The sequence below is a fragment of the Nomascus leucogenys genome, chromosome 20 (genome assembly GCF_006542625.1).
Source record: "Nomascus leucogenys isolate Asia chromosome 20, Asia_NLE_v1, whole genome shotgun sequence".
Lineage (NCBI taxonomy): Eukaryota > Metazoa > Chordata > Mammalia > Primates > Hylobatidae > Nomascus > Nomascus leucogenys.
In genome coordinates this window covers 21,450,921-21,468,948 of record NC_044400.1, presented here as the reverse complement: position 1 = coordinate 21,468,948, position 18,028 = coordinate 21,450,921, and the positions used below count along the sequence as shown (strand labels likewise).

Below are 18,028 nucleotides of genomic sequence, written 5' to 3'. Positions count from 1 at the left end.
TTCCATATTTGATACTTTTCAAAATAGATACGATTACATGGAACAAAGTCTACTGCTTTTGATTGAAATTTGTAGCAAGAAAAATCAAGGTCCATATAAGCTACAACATTTCAAACTTGACATATTAGTTGGAAAGTCACATCTCTTTTTTCCTGTGTTTATGGTATGATGCATTTCAGAGGTAAAACTGTTATCCTTCTTGGATTAATGGAAAACAGTGATATTTAACTATTTCAACATAACTCACCTATGGTAGATTTATTTGCACAATGCCTGTGACAGACAATTATCTACCCATCTTTTGAATATTTCTAGAGAAAATAGGCTCACTGACTTCAACACTAGTCCTTGTATTAGTGAAAAAACAAGTGTTAAGAGAGGCCTTCATTATGTGGAGCCAAAATCTGCCTTCCTGGCACCATTTCATATCAAGGGCCCTAGTTTTATGCTTAGAAATATATCCAATTTCTCTTCTCTGTGATAGCCCTCCAATACTGAAGATATCTATTATTCTTCCCATATTTTCCAGTTTTCCTTTTCCACAATTACATAATTCCTTCATCACAATTGCTAAATCTTTGAGAATTATGACTGTCTCCTATATGGCCTCTAATTGGCTAGAGTATCCCAGGTGTTTTCCTTAGAACACTGACATATCCACCTCCTGTATCCACCGAGCAGCACTGAGCAACAGAAATGTAACCCAAACCCAGCATATGTAAGCTTATTGTTAGTAGCTATGTTCATAGAAAATAAAGAGTAACTGGTTGAATCAATTACTAATATATTTTATTCAACCCAGTATATCCCAAATATTATTTAAACATATCATGAATATGATACATAATTAATATTATATGTTTTTCTGTTTTTTATTAAGTCTTCAGAATCTGGGAAGTACAATTTTTACCTCAATTTGGACTAACCACATTTCAAGTCCTCAATAGACACATGTGGCTGGTGACTACAGTATTGGCACACGGTTCTAGGTAGTTTAATTTCATTAACCAACCTAAAAATTTATCGGTGTCTTTAAAGTTAATGTGACAGCCTGAATTTATACTGAGCTGTGGCCAATAACGTTACTTAAGTTAGTGTATCCATTACTGTGCTTCATGCTACATTTTGGGAGCCAGATTTTTATAAAATGCATGCTTAAATTCACTCTAAACACTGTTAAGTTTAATCATTTGAACTCCAGTCAGCATTGCCACCCCTAGGTTATCTGTAATCTTGATTATATAGATTATCTGTAAATCAATCCTCTATTCTACCTTGCTCATTCAAAACTGTGATCAGTATACTTTTATCTATTTATTTTAAACTCATTAACGTGTACAGAACAAGGAACAGACATGAAAATATTAATAATACAGGTTTCTGATCTATCCATGGAGGCCCTCACATGTAAATCAATTAATCACACTTCTCTGGATATGGCTATTCAGCCAGCTTCAAAGCCATCTAACGTCACTAGACCTAACTAGTATTCAGAACTCTACAGTGATTTTCTGAGGCATTTTCCAAGTCTTTATGCAATTCACTTGCTTTGTTTCAGGATCTGTGTCAAGGGAGAGAGCCATCAGTCATTCTCATCTCTTGAATTTTACGGCCTCATGTGCTTCCTTCCCACCTGTAATCACAGCTGTGCCTGTGTGACAAACACTAGAGTGCTAGTGATGGTTTATGTGCTTCAAGGCTACAGTGTTGCAGACTCTGCCTGGCTCCCTTGGATTACCCAGACTGGGAGAAGCCTTAAGCCCTCTCATGAGGACATGGAAGTAGCCCTGTGGACAGGTACACATGGAAAAAACTGAGGTTCTCGGTCAACAACCGGTATCAACTTGCCAGCCATGTGAATGAGCCACTTTGAAAGTATAGCTCCCAGCTCAGTTAGGCTTTCAGACGACTGCAGTCCCCACATCGAGCATCAATCACATAAGCCTACAAGTGGGAAACGTACAGCCAAGCCCTTCTAGAAACCCTGATCTGCAGAATCTATGATCACAATAAATGACTGCTTTATGTCATGAAGTTTGGCAGATGTGCATCATTATTAGGTGACCAGAATCAGATCTTTTCACTTAGTATCACAGTATTTTCCTAATATACTACTGCCCAAAGTATGTTTTTTTGTTCTAGACCGTACACAGATCCATGAGAAAAAAAAACAGTGATGTGTCTCAAGTAAAGTCAGGGTGCAATAAATATTTTTTCTTCTATCTGATAAATTATAATACACTAACTTATTAAAATCTCTCTAAAGCCTTATAATAGAGAAAGCTGCTTAACTCACATTCAACCTAATATTTGCCAAATATATAGGGACTCACTTTACTTTTTCTCCATACTAAGCCTATTTCTACTTTGTGGCCTCTCCATCTGCAAGGGGATTTTTTGCCAGTCAACACACCATAAGGAAATAGGTTATTTTATTGTCTTAGATACTTATCTCATGATAGTAAAAATAAATAACAGGCACATGCAGGAATCCACTGAACTAAAGAAGAGTCCATTATCTTAATACAATTATATATATAAGTACCTATCCTAAAAACCTGTTTCAAATTTACCTGTATGCTGTAAATGTATGCAAAGCTAAAGAAGTAGGTTGGAATCTGCATCTTGCAGTTTAAAATGAGAACATGATATTATTTCTATAGAAATAAACTACCCGTGAATAGATACAAATGATGACTCCATTATGTTTTACAATTAAGGACTGTCTTCTGTAGCAACAATTTTAAAATAACTCCTATGAGGAGAAACTTACTTTTACTCCATCACTTGCTAATTCTACTCACCTATTACTCCTAGTGTAATTTTACCATAGTGAAGGCAATTAGTTGACATTGAAGGTGTTTATTTTATTTTTTTAAAAAATAGGCTTGCTTTCTCAATGACTTGAGCTTAGATATTTGCACTTGGAGAGTGAATATGAATCACAGAGCTTTCAGTGTAAGAAGGAATCAGAATCTGCTAACATATCACAGATTCTCCTATTCATAAATAATTTTGTTGTTTGTTTTTGTTCATTTACCTTAGAAAAACCATTAGTGTCCTATAAAATAGCATCATAAACCAAAAGGAATCTTAAATTCTTTCTCTTTACTGGGGAAGCATGCATTTACTTTGCTTTCTAGTGGGCATTTTAGCAATTTGCATCAAGAACATTAATTAATGTAGAAAATATATAATCCAATAATTTCAGTCTCATTTAACTGAGAATAAACAAAGACAGATATTTATTAGTGTTCATTACAGGATGGTTTTTTGTAATAATGACAGAGTGCTAATCTGTCAACTATCTATAAATATTAAAGAAATTGAGTTGAATAAATTATGATATAACCACATGAAAAGATTGTAGAGCCATTAAAATAATGTTTTTGAGAAATATTTAAGACAAGGCACAATGTTGATAGTGTAATATTCATGATAGTAAACTGTGTTATACAATTTTTATAATTTTGTCCATAAGTGGAAAAAATATACATACTAATGACCATAAATAGGACTTAGATGAGATAAACCAGTACATTAACGGTGGTTTTATCTAAAAAACAAAGGTGGATAGAGGCATTATTTTTCCTTCCTTTTTTGTGTATTTTCAGATTCTCTATAATAGAGTTATATCATTTCAAAATAAAAAGATGCTATTTAAAAGTATGTTGTTTAATTAGTGATAAATTGATAAATACATTAGTAAGTTTCACCAAAAAATGTTGTAAATACTGGCTTCCAAAAATATTTCCTGTGTTTACTTCTTTCCTTCCTTTTTGTCCACCTCCTAGGGACTTTTGAATTTTTGCCTTAACCCAAAAGAAATATTCCAAAATTGATGCTAACTTATTTTTAATGCCTTATTATCTCTGGGTAGTAAGGAGAAGGTTAAATAGGAAGGCAGTTCTGCTGCAGCAGCTACAAACAAGGAAAGGTGAGTATTCTATGGGCACTAGAAGGCAGGAGGATTTCAGGATGAACTCAGAGTCCCACATGTTTGAACACAGTAACCTTCCCAGACTGTGCTTTCTTTGAGTTTGTATTTTTTGAAATATTAGTGAACCTCAAATGTATGAATCTTAACAGCTTAGGTAATTCTATAACCAGATTATGTACTCCCACAGACTTCTTAAATATGTATCTGTAATTGTAAAGCACTGAAGTATTAAGGTCCAGAATTTAATTAGATAATTCACTAGAGAAGAGTTACTTCTTAAAGCAGTAGTGCATGCAGGATGCATTTTACAGGATTACTTCTTAGTTAAGATAGATACTTATCGGAAAAATAATTTGTACACAGAGCTATAAAATAGTAGAGACCCAAACTGAAATGAATGCATCTAACTGTAGAGAATAACAATGCTGGTTTTTTGCAGAGCATCGAATTTAGAGAACAGATACTACTAACATAGCAGATGCAGACCAGGTACAATTGATTTGTTTCCTCTATTAGACACGATTTAAAGGATTCATTCAACTATTACTCTTGCATTCAGAAAAAGCTAATTCTTATGCAGATTTATGTCCCGTTATGCATAGAGGACAGTTCTAATTCTGCTGAAACAACAGTAAATTTAAAGTTTCTGATAACAAACATAAGATGTATTAAGAAAGACGTTGACAGTGTAAAATAGTTAACTAGTCTACTTGACATGGTATATTTTAAATCCAAACAAGAAAACTATAAAACTATAAATTTGCTTAAAAAGGTTAAAAAAAATTGATTTCTCCTTACTACATGTTTGTCCTTAAAAAAATGTGGTAAAGGACTCTTGACTTTTTAAGGATGGCTTAAAAATACAATTGTGAAATAATTCCAGTGAACCAATAATTCCAAATATATACAGATAATATATAAAATTAAATAGATTTATTGGTTAAATTAAAACTATTTATATACATGACTCAGAATGCTGAAAAAAATAATTTAGTCTGATATGGTGAATATCAAAATACTAGATGACAAATATTAACCACAAATATTCTGATCATCAAGGTTTTAGCATATCATGATTTGCCATATTTTGGAGTGCTTTCATCTTCTTTAAAAGTATGTTTTTAATTTTATGGCATTAAAAGGCATTCCAGAATGATAATTTCATTGACCATTTTGAGAAACAGTTGTAAAGATGCAAATACAAAAATAAAATGTCTAACCACTACGTCTGGAGAACTATATTAAGTACTGAGTATTAAAAATCATATATTGTTTGATATTGTAATATGTTTACTAAATACATATTGCAGTATGTTTCACTTGCCTTCCAATTAATTAATTAGGAATTAGTTGATATGATTTCAAATAAATAGGAAAATAATTCTATCAGAGTACACAGTTAATCTGTAAAGATAGGTAAGAACTTTCTGAAAATGACAAAGGAGTCGAAAAGCTAGGGACTTTGGAGCTAGAAAAAAATAATTCAGTCCCAGCTCTGCAACTGTGAACTGGGGCCCTTGAAGAAGTTAGTTAACATCTCTAATTCTTTCTCCTCTGTAAAATATGATATAAACAGCCAAGAAGCGGGACTTTGGGAGGTTTACATTGATAAACACACTTCCATGGCAGATGCACTAAGTACCCAAAAAATGTTTGTGCCCTCTTAAATAATATTTTTTTTGAAATAGGTGTCAAAGAAGAAGCAGAGTAATGGATGGGAAAGAGAGAGGATCAGACAAATAATCTATACAATAATGCATTGCTCATGTACATCTGTATTACAATCTAATCAACAGTAAAGGGGATAAATTGTGATATGTGCAATGGAATGGTATATCATAGTGGGAATGTACAATCTGTTATACAACACTTGAAAACTATGGATATATTTTACGAACTAATTATTGAGTAAAATAAGAGATACACAAAACAGTACATAGTGTATGAATTTACCTAAAGTGCAAAAACAGGCAGAAATAATCTTTACAAATGTAGACAGTGTTCTCCCTTGTGGCTCACAGTAACAGAATGGAGAACAGTAATGTTTTGCTGCTTTATCTGGGTGATGGCACCATAGAGGTGTTTGGTTTATAGAAATTCAAGCTATCTTCATAGTATATGCAAGCTCCTATAGGTATATTATATTTCAATACAAATTTTAATATGGACAATTTGAATTTAAACACATATTTTGTTCCAAATTCCAGGCGCATCCCACTATGCCACCTATAATGAAAACAGATCAAACATTAACCTTGAGGGGTAAATTGGTTACTAGAGCAACATCCAAGGTCAGAAAGGAACAGTTGGACATTAAATCCAGGAAGAAATATTTGTGAAAAACTAAAGAAAAAAAGGCTAGATCATCTTTCTTAAATGATATTTTCTATTCATCTTTGTCCTGCATATGGTGAGATTCTGGCTGCTTAGCTCTCTTCTTAGATAGAGCTCTTGCAGTTTAAGGAATCAGGTCCCTAAACACTGGTTCTCAGTCTTGAATGCATCAGAATCACTTAGGCTTGTCAAACCACAGATTGCTGGGCCCACTCCTAGAGTTTCTGTCTCAATGGGACAAGAGAATTTGGATTTTTAATAACTTCCCAGGCTATGCTGATGCTGCTATGCTGAGCATGTACATTGAGACCCATTGTTTCAGGAAAAAAAAAAACAACTTTCAATCCTGAATCACATTAGGTAAGTTAGTCTCTGTATTTTCACCCATAAAGGAAGAATAACACCAACTACTGTTGTGTGTTAAGAATAAAAGATGTAAGGATTAAGCGTGTACAAGTAAAGACTTTGGCACAAAATACATGCAGTTTAAATAATCAGCTGTTTTTATTTGTGTTTCTAGTGTTTCCCTTTTCTGAAATCTGGAAAGTCTTCAATAGGTCGAAGAGACGAGTTCACTTAAATTCAATGGTCTTCAACCCTAGCTGCACATTATCTCCTGGGGAGTTTGTAAAACTCCAAAGCTGGGGCTATACCTCAGGCCAATTAGATTAGAGTTTCTGCAGGGGAGGGCCTCAGCATTAATAATTTTTAAAACTCTCCAGATGATTCTAATGGTATAGCTAAGAGTGATAATGACTGTTTGCTTTATTTATTTATTTAGCTATTTATTTATTTATTTACTTTTCTTTTTTTTTTGAGACAGAGTCTTGCCCTGTTGCTCAGGCTGGAGTGCAGTAGTCAATCTCAGCTCACTGAAATCTCTGCCTCCTGGGTTCAAGTAATTCTCCTCCTCAGCCTCCCGAGTAGCTGGGACTACAGGCGTGTGCCACCATGCCCAACTAATTTTTCTGTATTTTTAGTAGAGATGGGATTTCACCATGTTGGCCAAGCTGGCCTGTTTTTCTATTCATTTTTACCTCTCTGCTCTTCAAAGCCCAGCATACGATTCTTGTCTATCATGATTACCCTGAGTAAAAGTTTTCTTTATTCTTTGATATTACCACGTGTATGATACATAACATGATGTTGTATGCTGTGGATATGAATGTTTGTGTCATATCACCTCTTCCTGGTTATAAATTTCTTGAAGGAGATAATTCAATTTATGTGACCATACCCACAAATACAGCCTATAATATACAGCCCGGCAATTGCACCTGGGACATAATTAATAAATAAAATGAATAAATAAATGAAATGATATAAAATGGTGAAATAAAGTTTCTCAAATTTATTTAACTGCTAGCATTCTTTCACTTCCAGTTATTTTGTCATAAAGTATCTTTATTTCTCCTTGATAAGAAAAAAAGACCATAAGAATATGAAGACTGGTCCACAGCTATGTTTATATTGTTAATTATATTTTTATAAGTTTGTGCCCTATTTTGTCCAAATAACTCAAAGTTAACCTAGTTTTATGCTCCTTATTCCACATTTTAAAAACGTAAATCTAAATTACAAAATGTTACTATTTAAAAATAAGATGAAAAAGCAATTTCAGTTTCTGTGTTTAGAGAATGGTTAGTGTGATGCTATCAGGGATGATCTGGCATAACCTAATACAGTTTGACTTTTCATAGACAGTTAACCAGCTTCCCTGAAAACAAATAGTAAAAATTGTTCTTCTAGATAGAAATTGACTGACTTGGACAAGAATACAAAAGTTCTCAAACTAATTTCACTAGTTTATTTAATACTTGATCATTTTTTACTACTTTTAACTATTTTCATTCACTAATCTTTAAAAACTATATCAGATTTGCATAAAACTATAAATGTGGAAATGCATACTTAAATCTTTTTACCTCTTTCTAGTAACTTGTTTGGGGCAAAAGATTTCAATGATGTTGCGTAATCCATACACTTAATAAAATAAATTGAAACTGAATTAAAAAAAAAAAAAAAACAAAACTTTTACCACCAGGCACGGTGGCTCACGCTTGCAAGGCCGAAGCAGGCGGATCCCCTGAGGTCAGGAGTTCAAGACCAGCCTGACCAAAATGGTGAAACTTCATCTCTACTAAAAATACAAAATTAGCTGGACGTGGTGGTACATGCCTGTAATCCCAGCTACTCAGGAGGCTGAGAGAGGAGAATTGCTTGAACCCGGGAGGTGGAGGTTGCAGTGAGCAGAGATTGTGCCATTGTACTACAGCCTGGGCAACAAGAGTGAAACTCTGTGCCCTGCTCCCACCAAAAAAAAAAAACAAAAACAAACAAAAAAAACTTTTGCCTTATTTTAGGACTTTTTAAAAAATTACAGCTTTTTCAAGTTAAAATCTTTTATTTTGACATAATTATTTTCACATGCCATTATAATAAATAATACTGAGAGATCACAGGTATTCCCCACCCAGTTTTCCCCACTGATACTATCTTATAAAACTATAAGAAATCCTGGTCAAGTAAACAACCAGGTCAAGAAAACAACCAGGACATTGACATTTATATAATCAAGATATAGAGCATTTCTATCTCCACAAAGATCCCTCTTGTTGTTCCATAAAATAGAAAGAGCTGCTCCCATTTCCCTCCTTTTCTCCTGGAAACTACTAATCTCTTCTTCCTTTCCTTAATTTTATCATTTTGAGAAGTTATATAGATGAAATCATACAAACAATCATATTTGGGACCGTTTTTTTTTCACTTGTCATAATTCCAAAGATCTATGCATGTTGCTGTCTATATCGAAAGCTTGTTCCTTTGTATTGCTGAATATTTATTCCATGGGATGAATGGACCACAGTTCATCTAGCCATTCACCCTTTGAAGAACATCTGGGCTGTCTCAGTTTTTGGCTATTATAAACAAGGCTGCTGCAAATATTTGCATACAGGTTTTTGTGGGAACATTATTTTTTATTTATCTGGGATAAATGCCTTGAAGCAATTGTCTAGTGAAATTTAATTGCTGGGTCGGATGGTAGTATATACTTAGTTTTTAAAGAAACTATCAAAATATCTTCCAAAGTAGCTGTACCATTATACATTCCAACAGCAATGTATGAATGATCCAGTTTCTCTGCATGTTTGCCATCATTGGGTGTTGTCACTTTAAAAAAAAATTAACCATTCTGATAGATTTGTAGTGATACTCTATTGTAGTTTCAATTTGCATTTACCTATTGGCTAGTAATGTTAAAATATTTTCATGTACTTATTTGCCATCTGTAAATCTTCAGTGAAATGTCTCTTCATGTCTGGGACCGCTTTCTGATTGTATAGTTGTGTTTTTGTTATAGTTGTTGTTTTTAATTCTTTATATATGAAAGTTGGTCCTTTGTCAAACATGGGAATTTCAAATATTTCTTCTAGACTGTAACTTTTTATTTTTAGCCTGAAAACAGGATCTATCATGGAACAATAGTTTATCCTCCTATGGACTGTGCTTTTGATATACAGTTTAAGAAATTTTTCCCTAGCCTTAAATCCCAAAGATTTTTTTCTAAAAGTTTTATAGATTTACACTTTACATTTAAAAGCATGATCCATTCTGAGTTTGTATAAGGTGTGTGGCTTAAGCCAATATGATGCTTTTGTTTTTTGTGGGCTTTTTGTTTTTATTTTTTGCCTATGGATATCTGATTGTTCTGGCACTAGTTGTTGAAAAGACTGTCGTCCATTAAATTGCTTGTGCACCTTTGCCAAGAATCTAGTAGGCATAGTTGTGAGGGTCTATTTCTGGGTTCTCTCTTCTCTTTCATTGATCTATGTGTTTGTCCTACTGCCAGTTCCAGTCTTCATTACAATAGCTCCTGAAACCTGATTTTCTAAAAGTTCATCATCAGTTTAATATAGCAGACTTTTCAAGCTTAGATTCTTTAGATAACGTTATGTTAGAAACTTCTTAGTATATTGTAATATTTTAGTTTATAAATGTCAAGTACTTTTCTCACTATAACACATGATTTATAAAATCCCAATGAATAAAGATAACTCAAAGCAAAAGAGAAGAAAACAGGCCAACATCTATACTAGGAAAAGAGGCCTTTGACTAAAATCCCTCTGTCTTTTATAGCATAAATTACTTAAGTCAAAAAATATAACCTTAAAAATATAGCACATGTATATTCCAAAAGACTAAAGCCATCAAATAGCAGTTCTTTCGAACTGTGAAATTCCATGTGTTCAAAGGGCTTTCAAAGCATTGTATGAGGCTTCCTGCCTTAAGTCCATAAATTTTTATTGTTCGTCTTAAAGCTCGTAAACTTCCTTGAATGATTTCCAATCATTTATTCTTTACAGATACTAATCTGCTGAATTGGCTTTCCAACATTTACTTTGCTTTTTAATCGTGCAAATGATATCTAAGTACAAAACACTCAACAACCATACATATTGCTCTAATTGTGCTTTAAGGCTCACATGGAATAAGGGAACACTAATTGCAATTAGAACATTTTATTTGTTCAGAATTAATTGCTTGGCTTGCCCCATTTGCAAAATTTTCTACAACCTCAAGCTGACGTTCAAACTCCACTAAAGAATCCCTTGACCATAATCTGAGTCAATGTTTTCAGCAGGTGCCTTCCCAATATACACGTCTGAAGCTCTAGGCACTAGAAAAGTGTCTAATCTGTACACACATGAAACACTCAAGTATATTGTAAGGCTTATCTTGAAATTTTCACAAGCCCGCATTTGTTGGATTTGCTAAACTCTGCCACATTCTCCTCTGCCAAGAGATGGACTTGGATCAGCACAGGCACATGGCAAATTGCCCCAATTATTTGCTGTACAGATATGCAAGATGTTTGGACGTTATCTTCAAACATCTTTTGTGCAAAGTAGTCATTACTGTCCTCTGGTAGTTACTAGATATGCCAGATTTTGCTTAGGTGAGTTACAGCTGAGTAAAATTATGAATTGTCACCCCAATGCATCACAAAGACAAGTATTCTCAAAGAAGATCACTCCTTTACCTGTTTGACATCATATGCCAGAAGAACATATTTCAAATCTGGTGAAACTGAATGTCTTGATGCTTTGAAGGTTACCTAGAAAAAGAAAAAACAAAACAGTTATATTTAAAAGCTTTTTAACATGAATTTGGATGTATAAATATAAAAAATCCCTCAATTCTCATAGCACTATAAAATAGCATTCTCATTTCTTTTATATTGTATATATTTGCCTGTATGTATGTATGATTATTCAGATGAACATAAAAAATTTAAAGAGGACATATTAGACATTTCGGTAAGAAAAAGTTTGCTAATATATCTTTCTATATGTTATCTCTTGAAGAATATGTTAATATTTTTATTATTTAAAAAATTCAAAGGCCTATTGAAATTCCTGAGTAACCCAAATGCTTTTATAATTTGCAAGCTAGATTAATCAAAAGGAAAAGAAGTATTGACATTCTGTTTGTCACAATTTTCTGTCTCTGTGTTTTTGTATTCTTACTGGTTGAATGTTTATATTTAAAGAAGACACTAACATTAAAGACAGACTCTCTTTAAAGGAAATCCCCAGGGTGAAACAGATTTAAAACACAAATACATAACATTGCATTTGATGTCAAACAAAAACTACTACACTGCACTTGACTAATTTTGAGCCTATAATCTAATAATTGAACAAATTTGACGACAGAAGGAATTTAAACTACACAATGAAACAAATACATTCAAGGTAGAAAAAAGATTTCACTTGAAATAGAGACACTTGTCTAACTCATATCTAAAGAGAGGGCAAGCACATTGAGTTGATGTATGAAAAAACTCCAAAATATAAACAAAAAAACACAAAACAAATTGTATAAAATTTTAAGCATAATAGATACTTTGCATGGTATTTGCATAGAAATATGTGCATAAACAATTGTGCACACCTTATAGTTTCCATAAGACTGCTCTCTATAAAGTCTAGAAAAGTGTAGAGTCAGAGTTTCTTTGTTTTGTTTTTGTTTGTTTGTTTGTTTTACATAGGGACCCCAAAACACAATGGATAGGATAAGAAATTCAGACTAATCAATATTCGGCAAGTTTGGGTGGTATGATAATATATATATTTGGTCTTTTCTCTGGTTCTTGGCACAGAGCTCCAGAAACCTTTGAAATTTCCTGAGTGATAGAAACGTCTTTTGTTATTCATAGCAAACTTCTTTGCACTTTATTCGATTTCATGCTAATGCAACTGCAACATCAGAGGACTCTTTGTGAGGGGAGGGGTTAGCTTATAGTTTCAGGATTAAGCTGGTCATCAGATCACATCAATCATGCGATTACAAGTTTAGAAATTTCAGCCCCACTCTAAGATCTGGCAGGAGAGAATAGCAGAGATAAGAGTTCAGCAGCTGGCCAGTGATTCAATCAATCATGCCTAAGTGATGAAACCTTGCTTAGAAACTCTGAATGATAAGGGTTGGGGGAACCATCTGGTTGGTAAACATATGGATGCATTGGCAGGGTGATGTACCCCAGTCCAAAGAGAAAGAGCCTCCTCTGCTGGGGACCCCTTCAGACATCACCCCGTATATCTCTTCATCTAGCTGTTCATTTGTACCCCTTACAATAAACTGCTACTCCTAAGAATAGCTCTTGCCTGACTGAGCTCTTTGAGTCATTCTAAGAAATTCTCCAGCCTGAAAAGGGGTAATGAGAACCCTCACATTTGTAGCCAGGTTGGACATAATTCAGTACCACTGAGACCAAGGACTGGCAGCTGGCATCTGAGGTGAGGACAGACCAGGGGAATTGAGCTCCTTAACTGTGGGGTGTATGCTAATTCCTGGTAATTAGTCTCCGTATTGAATTGAATTGAATTGTAGAGCACTCAATTGGTATCAGAGAATCATTTTTAGAATGACATAGCTTATTAATTCCTGAGACAGATATGCAAGAGAACGGAATGGTCGGGGAGAATGATATAGCTTGTTAATTCCTGAGCCAGATATGCAAGAGAATGAAATGGTCAGGGAGACATCAACATACGGCAATGCTAAGGTATGGGGGTTTACAACTATCTTGTACAATCTACATATAAGGTATTTTAGAAGAAGATGACAGCATTCAGTGGCAACAATTCATGTCAAGAATTTTTTTTAGTTTTTAAAAGATCCATTTAAATAACCATGAAAATAACAACATTAGCAGCTACCATTGATTAGTCATCTATCATGTGGTCTGCAAGTTGCTAGGAACTTTGCAGTTATCAATGATTTTAAATAGTCTTCAGGGCAATACTATGATACAACCTCATTCTCTCTCTCATTTATTGTATATTGAAATTTGATAGAAATCAAGCTATGGGGAATTTGGGGTGACATTGGATACACAAAGTATCCAACATTATAGTATCAGGATGTGTATTGTTTTTAAGGAAATGTTTAAGGGGACAGTATCAAATGGTATGCTGTTATGTAAAGACTGGTAGGGCAATGTCATCATTCTTGCCCTACAGGGATTAGAAAATTCCAATACTGCAGTTGTTACACCTTTCTCAAGGTCAGAGAGAAGCATACATAACAAGACAATCCAGGAGAGCCAGTTTTCATAAGCCTTGCATTATCTCACTAGCAGGAGGGTTTCTTTTTTTTTTTTGAGAGCTTCTCTGACTAAAGTCTGAATTAATTTAAAGGAAATCTCACCTCCCTCATCCTCATCCACCCTCATGTGATGTTCCTCACACAGATTAACTTCACGCTTTCACAGGTGCGTCTGTGCCTCCGGTAACAACATTTTAGTATCTTTTACAGTTCCTACAATTATCCAGTCTGGCACTTTATTAATTGCCACTCTACTGCCTCAAGCTTATGCAGCACACAAACTGGGAAATTTTCCAAATATCTTTTCAAGGGCCCAAGCTGCAGAATCTTCTCTGAAATTAAAGAGTCATGGGCAGGTCACTGATGCTGCAGAGAAACTTACTGATGATACACGAATAAGAAACATATCTTGGCAGCTTAGTCAACAGGCCAGAAGATGTTGGAAATCTTAGGTCAGTCCCTCTTAGTTTACGCCCTTAATGTTATCATTTATTGCATTTGGGGGATTAATTCTTTCTATCAGCCACAGGAGACCTCTTGGTCAACACTGATTCTAATTGTAGACATTAAATAGTTCTGGTTTAATTTCAACTTAATATGACTTCAAATTGTGGTTTGGGGAAGTTGATTATTGCCAATAATGCTATTACAGTACTTTCATATTTAACAACTTAATTACCATTGAAATGAAAAGATGCAAAAGTAATTTCCACATGTATTCATTGCCATTACTCAGCAATGATGCCTGCCTGTGCAGTTTTTGACATCCAACATAGTACAAAGGGCATAAAAATGCATGAATCCTGCCATCTATGTACATTCTGTTGAAGGCAAGCAAGGTATGATAAACAGAGTAAAGCGAATATGCAGGTGATTAACTAGATGAATTAAACAAGAAAGACAAGGTATTTGATCAAGCAGAGAAACAAATGTATGCTTTCAGGCAGCTTGGGAACATTTTGTGGTACCTCTTTTGTATGTATCATTCCATACAAGCGAATCTTATGTATCGAACATTCACTGTACAACAAGCCCCCTGGGAGACACTGAAGGTGCTACAAAGTTGGGGAACCAACCCCACTAGGATGTTTTCCTTTCCATATTGTTCAGGATAAGACGAGTGTCATGAACCTCCTTAGTCAATGGTAGAGCAAGGGTCCAAAACATGGATGCTTTAAACCACTGGGTAAGACTGAAGCTATCTGTGTAAGAATCACAGAGATGGAGTAGTCAGACTGCCTATTTAAAAGAGCTCAGTAGCTGCTCAGCTCCAGATACAATGTCCTATAGAAAAATACACAGTGTTGCTAGTTTTCCTTTTTTTTCAAAAAAAGTTAGAAAGCAAAATTTAACTTATAATCTCATCATTTTAAAATTATGATTCAATCCTAAATATACTTGGGGGCCAGAGTCTGTCTGGAGCCTACAAGCTTGCCAATTTTTGGTAAAGTAATAATTGCCATAAGGATGGGTGAGGAGAAAGAAGACAATGCTATGAGGTTTAAAAAGCAGAATGGTATCCTTTTCATCTATTTGGTGGTAATGTAAGGTGAAAACTTTATCTTCTAGTGTTTTTGAGTTAAATACAATTACAGCTTACAATATGAGAATAACCTTCAAAAAATGCACAAGTAGCTTAAAAACAATTCTTGGGAAGATGAGGGATGACTCCATAGATTACTGCTATTATGTATGAAGTATGCATTATTGCCAACATGAACATGCCAGTGCTTATTACTGTTTTCATAAGTGGTAAAACTGAAAGGCAAGAAAGAAGCAAAATCAGGTTTGAATTTAGAACTATTACCTTGGCAACTGGGTGTTAGATTTGATGACATCTTGAGTCCATGAGAGATGGTAAAAGGCTCATGACAATCCAAGAAAGCAATGTTACAAAGTTAAGGAAGAAGCAGAGGCAAAGAGTGAAAGAGACATGTACAGGGGAGGTTGTGAATAAAATACAAAAAAAAAATAAGGATTAGATTTGAAGATGGAGAAAGAAGAAAGTATACAGAATAACTCCAGGTTTTCAAGTTTTTATCATTGGGTGAATGCTGCTTTTGTAACATTCTCACTGGGGAAAATAAAGAAAAACAGGCATATTTTGAGGAAAGTTTTAGACATTTAAATTTTACATACATTATTGTTATCACTCCTGAAGGATAGCCAATAGGAAATGTGCAGGATTTGTGGATAAAAAGCCTAGAGTTTAAGAGAGATGCCAGAAAGCCTCATCTTTAATCATTTATACAGAGTAATAAGTGAAAGTTTATGTTCAATGTAAATCCATCCCCTCTAAAGAAAAGCAACAAGTTCCCCAAATGACATGCTTTACTGGGGTGGGCCAGTAATCATGCAGTTATGAGCATGGTGTACCATTGCTTGTATTCTTTAAATGTGCATGTTTTCTTTTTCTTGTACCTTTGTTCAACTTTCTTTACTTGCTATACCACCTTCATCTTTCCCTTTTCCTTACTCAAATCGTGTTCCTCTGAAGCATCATTCTAATTCTTCTCCTTTAAGCCTTCCCTGTCCTTCTTAGCTCAAGTGATTCATCTGACCTCACATGTATAATGTATATAATTACATGTGCAGTTCATCTAACGATTGATCACTGTTTCGTGATTGCACTTCTAGGTTGTTTGGAACTGCAATTTACATATTTTATTGCCACAGTAATGTCCCTATTAAGAGGCTCCATTACAATGATTCACTTTTGTCAGAAACATTATAACTAGAGGTAGAAAATGAGATAATGATGGTATTCCAAGATGTCAGATATTAAAGATCATAGCAAGAAATCATTAAACACAAACTTAAATGTCAGAAGTGCCAGAAAATATAAAATATTCATTTGTATGACTTGAGACTGAGAAAAGACTGAGCGAAGGGAGAATGAGAGATGCAGTTACAATTAACACAAGTTGGTATAAAGGACTTGGTTGCCTTAACATTGAGAAACGGCAGAACATTAGGACCTGTGTAGTAGGGACGTGTATTGTTCTAGACCTTGGAATAAGCTGGTAATAAAAATATCTAACGACATCTCTATTTACAAAATAAAAAAAAAACATGCTCCAGGAGCTTTGGCTGAATAATTCTGAAAGTGTAGATGGGTACATTTTTAACAAATAGTGAATGATGGAGACAAAAATGTAAGTCTTCTTGGGTCCTATGATATTTTCCCTGCTCCCTCAACCTCCAGCCCATCAAACTCCCTAAACATTCACACACATATCCTTAATGTTTTGTTTCGTTTTGTTTTTTGACAGAGTCTTGCATTGTCACCCGGGCTGGAGTGCAAGGGCGCTATTTTGGCTCACTGCAACCTCTGCCTCCCGGGTCCACACAGTTCTCCTGCCTCAGCCTCCCAAGTAGCTGGGACTACAGGTGCCCGCCACCACGCCCGGCTAATTTTTTGTATTTTTAGTAGAGACGGGGTTTCACTATGTTGGCCAGACTGGTCTCAAACTCCTGACCTCATAATCCACCTGCCTTGGCCTCCCAAAGTGCTGGGATTACAGACCTGAGCCACCACGCCCGGCCATCCTTTATGTTAAATTTATTTAGGGTATAACTTCCCTCACTACTCAATCTCATTATTAGTTTATTGATACCTGACAAAAATATTTAGAAATGCCATCTATCATTTTGGAAAAATGTTAATTTTGAAACACGTAATTAAGTATATATTATGGAAATGCTTCTTTTATAGTGCAGTCTATAAATGACCAAATTCCCTGGTTTGAGCATGAGGAAGGATTTTAGAAAGCCAGTGGACCATCAGTGGAGGAGCAGAGGGAAAAAGATTACAATCTACTTGAAAAGAAGAAAAGGGAAATCAAGAGGAGCTGGGAAAGGAGGCAACAGTCTCTAGAATGATGCAAAAGACACACTCTCTTTCACTGTCTGGCTTTAAGAACAGAGAAGAAGCAAATAGCTTTTAATAATTTAGCTGTAAACAAAGGCTTGATTGTTCTCTGTAGCTATAACGGTATATATGCAGGAAATTTTAAAATCAATTTTTTTTACCGTGTATTTTTTCATGTTCTCTTTTCTTAGCTGACCAATTAATTATGATTGTGCTTAAATTATATCTCTTTCCTGATGTCTGCAATATCTATATTTTGTAAACATAATAGA

At 34.6% G+C, this 18,028-nt stretch overlaps 1 protein-coding gene across 1 annotated transcript in view; it reads right to left on the bottom strand.

Moving 5' to 3' along the window:
• The window catches only part of DPP10 (dipeptidyl peptidase like 10), a 731,390-nt gene that overhangs the window by 354,077 nt on the left and 359,285 nt on the right, over window positions 1–18,028 (bottom strand). The window contains exon 5 of the mRNA XM_003275193.3: window positions 11,316–11,390. Coding sequence (XP_003275241.1) covers window positions 11,316–11,390 — 75 coding nt within the window. The remainder of the gene's footprint in view (window positions 1–11,315; window positions 11,391–18,028) is intronic.